This window comes from Ipomoea triloba, chromosome 13 (assembly GCF_003576645.1).
Source record: "Ipomoea triloba cultivar NCNSP0323 chromosome 13, ASM357664v1".
In the NCBI taxonomy this organism is placed as follows: Eukaryota; Viridiplantae; Streptophyta; class Magnoliopsida; order Solanales; family Convolvulaceae; genus Ipomoea; species Ipomoea triloba.
This window is the reverse complement of record NC_044928.1, coordinates 10,271,884-10,279,459: the sequence shown is the minus strand read 5'-3', so window position 1 is coordinate 10,279,459 and position 7,576 is coordinate 10,271,884. Positions and strand designations below refer to the sequence as shown.

The following is a 7,576-nucleotide window of genomic DNA, read 5'->3' as shown; positions in this document are numbered from 1 at the left end:
GGTATTATGGAATGGTTCCCGTAAAATTTCTGTTGTTTCCACTCATCCCCAATTTATTCTTCTACAGGTTCAGGAAGTTGCGCATGCTGCCTAGCATTTAGCAGTGGTGTATGGCAGCCCTACGCACCACCTTCGTCGTAGGTTATGGACTGAACTCACTACGGCGAACCAGGGCTTTTCGGGGCCTTGGGTTGTTGCGGGTGACTTCAATGCTGTTCTGAACCAGGACGAAACAAGCAACTACAACATGTTTTCATCTCAGCGTTGCGCTGATTTTGCCGAGTGGATAACCAATAAAGGTCTCATTGATATGGGTTTTACTGGACCCAAGCTTACTTGGTCGAGAGGCAACACTACTGGTTCGGCTAAAGGGGCCAGGTTAGATAGGGTCCTCTGTAACACCGCGTGGTTGAACTGTTTTTCCGATGCGTCTGTCACCCATCTGCCTAGGATATCATCGGACCACACTCCGATCCTGCTTCAGGTTGTTCGCCGGGAGATTAATCGACGAATGGCGAATTTTAAGTTCCAGGCCGCTTGGTTAACTAATAAAAGCTTGCATGAGGTGGCTCAGTCGACGTGGGCGTCGGAACACAAATTTATTGATAATATTCCTCGGATGGCCGAAGCGTTAGGATGGTGGAATAAATCCACTTTCGGAAATATCTTTTCTAAGAAGAAAAACATCCTTACACGACTCGGCGGAGTGCAAAAACGACTCTCGCTCGCCTATCACGGAGGGTTAGCAAAGCTTTAACATAAACTGGCAAGAGAGTACCAAGATATCCTATACCAGGAAGAACTGCTTTGGTACCAACGATCTCGGGAAGAATGGATTACGTCGGGAGACAGGAACTCAGCCTATTATCATGCGGCCACAACCATTCGACGAGCCCGTAATACGATTCAAAGCCTATGAGATGACGATGGTAATTGGATTACCCAGACAACTCATCTCCACAACCATGTTAGGGACTTTTTCGTATCTCTGTTTTCGGAAGACCACGTGCCACAACAGACGCTTGAGGGGAGTGGAGGTTTCCCGACACTCCTCCAACCACAATGGGATGATTTTAACAAAGCTATTACTATTACCGAGGTCCATAAGGCCCTGACTGATATGGCTCCTTTTAAGGCCCCTGGGCCGGATGGTTTCCACGCCGCTTTTTATCAGCGCATGTGGAGTATTGTTGGGGAGAGTGTGTTCAAGCTTGTCAAGGAAGCGTTTGACTCGGGCTCCTTACCTCCCGGATTAAACGATACCCTTCTGGTCCTCATTCCAAAGGTTAAGTCCCCGGAGACTGTGCGGCAATTCAAACCGATCAGTCTTTGCAATGTAAGTTATAAAATCATAACCAAGACGATTACTAATCGCTTGAAAGGCATTCTACCGAGCTTGGTGGGCCCATACCAGAGTTCTGTTGTTCAGGGGCATCAGATTTCTGATAATATTCTTATCTACCAAGAAATTATGCCCACTATGCGTTCTAAGAAAGGGCAAACAGGTTTCATGGCTATTAAGCTGGATTTTGAGAAGGCATATAACCGTCTATCTTGGGACTTCATTCGTTCGACCCTTGCGAAGATTGGTTTTGGTGAGGCCTGGATCACACTCATTATGCACTGCATTCAGACTCCTCGTATGGCACTGATTTGGAATGGCGAAATCATTCCACAGTTCACTCCGAGTCGGGGAATCCGCCAAGGGGATGCCATGTCTCCGGCTATATTCGTTCTTTGCATGGAGAGGCTTAGCCAGATGATAACTCGTAGTGTGTCGGCAGGCTTGTGGAAAGGAATCAGATTGTCGTCATCCAGCCCTCCCCTTTCCCATCTCTGTTTCGCGGATGATCTTGTTCTTTTTTCTGAAGTCTCTTCTGATCAGGTGGCCGTCATTCGGGACAATCTTGAGCGATACTGTGACGCGTCGGGCGTCATTCGGGACAATCTTGAGCGATACTGTGACGCGTCGGGGCAGAAGATAAACTATGCTAAATCGCAAGTGTATTTCTCCAAAAATGTAGCTCCGGCTGTTGCGTCTGATTTTGCTAACCGTCTGAATTTGGCAAAAACTGATAACTTGGGCACCTACTTGGGAGTGCAGTCTGCTCACGGTCGTATTTTTCGACAGAACTTCGGCAATCTTCTTGATCTGCTTAAAGGCCGCATGGAGGGCTGGAAAGCCAGAATTTTGTCCTTAGCGGGTAGAGTCACTCTCGCGAAGTCAGTACTAAATTCTATCCCGACCTATGCAATGCAAACTGCCGTGCTCCCTATAGGGGTATGCGATGAAATAGAAAAATATACTAGGCGTTTTATATGGGGCGGTGCGATGTCGGAAGGCAACCACAACAAACTAAGCTTGGTAAACTGGGAGAGTGTGACACAACCTAAGGCCTCGGGGGGGCTTGGGATTTTTAAAACTCATGAGATGAATATGGCCTACATGGCCAAACTTGGTTGGCGTTTGCAACACGAGCGAGGTAGCCTTTGGGCCAGAACCCTCACGACTAAGTATTCCGCGTCTGGTCGACTGATGTTGTGTATATGGTGAGTGTGAATGTGAAGGTGGTAAAACGAAGAGTCAAGACTCCCCGAGTGTCGTGTCTCTCAAGGATGGCGAATGGGAACCGAATTTATGTTGGCATTTATGAGGTTGAAAGGTAAGAGTTACAAGAATCATAAGGAGAAGGTTGGTTCATGGTTGGTTGGGTAAAGGTAAAAAGGGATAGAAAATACAAAAGGTAAAAGGAAGGGGTGCATGCCAAAGTTAAATCAAAGGATTGATTATCGTAGGTAGCTTGGAATTGGGTTTCGGGATTGATCTAGGGAGTCACGGTCTTTGTATTGAGTGGCGTCACACTCAAACTCTCAATTCTCATTCGGTTGAGGCATTTTATCGAACACCTTGCCTACCACTCCTCTCGGATCTCATCCTTTCGGATTAAGAGCGGAGATATGGATGATCTAGGCTCATGAGTGGCCGCTATCGCGCACACACTCACTTCCTACGGGTTTACTACCTATCCCGGCCGAAAATAGAAGCAAAGATTAAACAACATCATCCATACATTCATCAATCATACTCCCACAATACCAAGATCATAATATCAAATTATAAGCATCAATCCATAGATCAACAAGGGCACACACACCCAACTAATATACTCTAACATGATAAACATAAATAGAAGCAAGGAAAACAAAGCAATAAAGTAAAGATTCAAACTTTATATTAAAGGAAGAGAAATTATACCAAAAGAAGCTTGAATCTACATAATATTCATCTTCAAATCCTAAGCTAAATCTAATCTAAGGAGGATTTGTCTTCCTCCCCAAAGGGGAAGAAATTGCAAAGGGAAATCAGATCTAAAGCTATTGGGGGCTGTGGAAAACTGATCTAAAAGACCTATAGAGGGCATATATATAGCCCAAAAAATCTCGCCCTAATAATTTCCGCACTGTGTCGCGTCCACGCGGCTTACACGCGTGTGAGCGTGCGTGGGAACGAACCAGTGAGCAACCACGCCACTCACACGCGTGTGAGCGTGCGTGGTGAATTTTGCTTCTTCTGTCTTCTTCTATTCTATAGCTCTCGTCGATACGGTTCCATAGCCACCTGCCTCGCCTCATTCGGACATTCCTAGCTCCGGTTACGTCCGTTTTACTGAAATGTCGCCGGAATGCCATGCGAAGTGCAAGAATTGTACAGATTATATCAAAACGCACAAGATAAGTCCCTAGACCTACATGCAACGAAATTACACTATCTTAGCATGTTTCTAGGCCTAATGGGCATCTATTAAAGCATATTTTACACCTAAATGACCCCTAAAATATGGCTACTTTGGTACATATCATCGGCAAAGCCGTTCTGCGATTCGCCAAGTAAACACCTCGAACGCCTGGAAATGAATTATGGCAGTCCAACCTATAGTGCAAGCTGGTGTGAAGATGGTGGTTAGGGGAGGACAACAAACGAACTTCTGGATGGATAAGTGGATTGACCACCAGCCTTTGAATCGTTTTTACGAACACCTTTAAGCCTCCCGGATTTATATGTCAAGGTTCGAGACATGTGGGAGGAAGGGCGTGGGTGGAAATGGGAGCTCATCACCGATTCACTTCCGGACGACATCAAATTAAAACTGAGTGGTTTCGTGCCCTCGAGGGATCCCGAACGCCACGATGAAGTGGGATGGGGCCCAGATCCTACCGGAGATTTTTCTATCCATTCTGCCTACACGTCGCTGCTCCCTTCTAATGGGACAGGAAATCAGGATGACTGGTTAAGGATTTGGAAACTTAACGTGCCGAACAGGATTTGTGTGTTTGTCTGGCTTGTTCAACATGGGAAAATTTTAACCAATGTTGAACGCGCAAGACGTCATATCACTTCTAATGCTTCGTGTTCTTTTTGTGTAGGGCATTCGGAGGATTGTGAGCATTTGTTCAGGCGCTGTGGAGAAGCCAAGGCAATTTGGAGTGCTGCTTATGGGCCGACGCTGGTGGCTGCCCTTGGACATCTCGGATGGAAAGAGTGGTTAACAACCAACTTACGAGGGGAAAAGCGCATGGGTTTTGCGGAGTGGTGGCCGGAGCGTTTTTCCATTCGCCTTTGGTGGCTCTGGAAATGGCGTAATGATAAAGTGTTCAACAATAGAAGCCTGCCTTTTGACCAAAAACTCAGGTGGATTAAGAGACAAGAAGACGAGATTAAGTCTGCGTTCGTGAAGGTTGGGGTTCAGGGCCTGTCTGCGAATCGGTCTGCTGCCAGTCAGGTGTCGTGGACTAAACCAACCATAGGCTACGTGAAACTAAATGTCGACGGCAGCTGGTCTGCTCACGAAGTAAAGGCTGGCTGTGGAGGCGTAATCCGGGATGCTCACGAAGTAAAGGCTGGCTGTGGAGGCGTAATCCGGGATCATGATGGCAACTGGCTGGGAGGTTTTGTTGCGAATATTGGCATATGCTCCGTCGAAGAAGTTGAGGCCTGGGCTGTATGGCATGGACTACGCTTCGCGCTAAATCGAGGTTATCAAAACTTAATTGTGGAGAGTGACTCTCGAACAGTGATCGAGCTTCTGAATCATTCTGGATTTTCGACAGGCGGTCTCACCAACCTTCTTGAGCGGTGTCGCGAGGAAATGGTGAATTTTCAATCCTTGGATTTATGTCATGTGTTTCGCGAACAAAACAGGATCGCCGACGCCCTTGCGAAACTGGCCCTAGTGAGCCCGAGGAATTTTACTGATCTAAGTGATGCACCGGATGCGATTGCAACCATAATTTATGAAGACCGCATGGGAGTGAGTTCCCTTCGTCGAGTGCCCGTGTCTGGGGCTATGGTCACCTGGTCTGGTCCGTCTATCTTGGGTATCCCCCTCTTTTGTTAAACAAAAAAAAAATATACATATACTCATACTTATGAACACAAAAATTCATACATATATATATATATATATATATATAAGTATATAGCAACAAAATAATAAGTTGTTCATCTCAAATAATCATAGGCTGATTTCCATAGAATAAGTTTTTTTTTTCTATTCCATATGTCTCTTAAAAGACATTAATCTAAAACAAAATTGATGTACAATTTCTACGAGGCAAAATATTTTAGATGGACATAAAAACATACCGTTAAAGCTTATTTTCTCAACTTCCTCTAAACGTTAAATTGTCCAAACTTTTTCCTTCTACCATCCATCATCATCATCCACACATATATAAAATTTAAGAATAAAAATACTCACATAAGCATATAATCAACAATCAAACTTACAACTATTCTACCCAAAATAAAATATAACAATAAAACTAAAACTTACTAGACTTAAAGGGGTGGTTCCTTAACTTTGTCCGTGCTTTCGGTAGTTAAGCTTCAAACCCTAACACACCCATCACTACGGGTAACGCCGTCGGCCACTCTCTTCATTGATTAACCGGTGCCTTGCTATAATGCTATATATGCACATCGTTTCGCTTTATTCCATAAAGCTGCTCTCCATTTGCTCCAATCTTCTATTTTTCTGTTTGTTTGTGCTCTCGTTTAGTCATTTCTAGAATAGATTTGGTTAATGAGGATTATTATACTCTGAATCAATTTGTTTCTCGTGCTTTAGAAGTTGATTTCTTTGGTTATATTATGGATCCGAAATCTGATTTTCTAGTCACTTTCCGCCCCTATGAAGAATGTTTTCAATCAATGTTAAAAGTAGTGGACTGAATGTTATGCATTGAGGATAAATTTAAGTTCTGAGGGGTTAGTTTTAGTTCTTCTTTTCATTCAGAAACGCTTAAATGTAGTTATGTGTTTTTGAAGAATTCGTTTAGCCATTTGTTTCCTTTCATCCTATGATGAATTTCTCAGTACATTTTGACGTTAAAAGTAGCCTGATTATTCTTGATGAGAAATGAAGTACTGAGGGATGTGTTTTTCTATAAAATTGCTACTATGAATTCTGCCATTTTATGATTCCTGTTCCGGTTATTGCTCCATTTCTTCTTGAAAAGATTGTGCTGAACTTTGAGAAACTTTGTCAGGGTGAAGTTTGGAAGAAAGGCCAAGAATTGGTTTCACTAGCTGTAGTTTGAGAGCAACCTACAAAGTGAGATACTCTTTGTGTGCAGTAAGTAAATACCTAGCATACTTTTGTGTTCAGTTAGGTTATCCATAAATTACATATTCCCAGGCCGGAGGGTCCTCGGGCTAGGGATTCAACCTTTTTGGGAAGAAAGATTATGCTGAACTTTTTGAAGGGCTGGTCATTGAAATTAATTAGTCTACAATGAAGTTTAATAATGTTAGCACTCTATAGTTTTATTTGTTGTGTAATTCTATTATGAGTAGTCTTCTGTATATATTTATCTATATTGTATATTCTATTGATGTGAATACAGAAATACAGTTCTCATTTGGTACAAGGCATTGGCTGATGTGTATGCTGAAGTGACTTGGGTTGTATCTCTGTTGCGTGGGTTCAGGTGTTTCTTTATCTGCTCCTCCGAGGCTGTGGTGACAATTTGGGGGGCGACTTACATGTGTTCCAATTTTGTATTTCATGCCAGGACTAAGCATGTTGAGATTGATATTGACAAGGTTACTTCTGGTGAGCTTCAGGTTAGATTCATTCCCACTAAGGATTCGTTGGCTGATATCTTCAATAAACCGATGCCCTGCTCCAAGGTTTGCTTTTCTTCGTGACAAGCTTCAGATTGTGTCCTGTGAACCTTTCGCTGAGTGGAGTGTTAGGACTTTATAATTTTTAGGAGTAGTGTAATTCTATTATGAGTTGTTTTATATATTTATCTATCATCTGTAATCTATTGATGTGAATACAGAAACACAGTTCTCATCAATAATTTGCTCTTTTTGCAGCTTATATCAGCAAATTTTATTGGTTTGTTTGTATCATGTATAATTTGCTAAGTTGACTCGTGTGTATGTTCTTATTTCTTTCATAGAAGTGGACTGATACACTGTTGAGTGTTGATGAGAGCTTGGTTCTGAGTGATTTATTTGTCTTTTCAAGCATCGTGTTCTTTCTGTTCACTTACTCTGGATTATGAA

The 7,576-nt window shown here is 43.1% G+C and overlaps 1 protein-coding gene and 1 non-coding gene across 2 annotated transcripts; both read left to right on the top strand.

Annotated features, from left to right (window-relative positions):
• Positions 1–247: 247 nt before the first annotated feature.
• On the top strand, positions 248–5,396 carry LOC116001176. Its single transcript, XM_031241065.1, has 4 exons — positions 248–378; positions 797–929; positions 1,019–2,281; positions 4,068–5,396. The coding sequence occupies exons 1-4, from the start codon at positions 248–250 to the stop codon at positions 5,394–5,396; spliced, it is 2,856 nt and encodes a 951-aa protein (XP_031096925.1).
• A 788-nt stretch (positions 5,397–6,184) lies between these two features.
• LOC116003219 lies at positions 6,185–6,271 on the top strand. Its single transcript, XR_004094651.1, has one exon. It is a non-coding gene; the product is annotated as a small nucleolar RNA R21 (small nucleolar RNA).
• Positions 6,272–7,576: the final 1,305 nt, after the last annotated feature.

What these genes read in the sequence shown, in the direction of transcription:
- LOC116001176 (XM_031241065.1), top strand. Translation starts at nt 248, where the DNA reads ATGTTTTCATCTCAGCGTTGCGCTGATTTTGCCGAGTGGATAACCAAT. An exon ending in AAGCCTATGAGATGACGATG is followed by an intron (nt 930 to 1,018) that starts GTAATTGGATTA and finishes GTGCCACAACAG; the next exon opens with ACGCTTGAGGGGAGTGGAGG. An exon ending in CTGCCGTGCTCCCTATAGGG is followed by an intron (nt 2,282 to 4,067) that starts GTATGCGATGAA and finishes TTATATGTCAAG; the next exon opens with GTTCGAGACATGTGGGAGGA.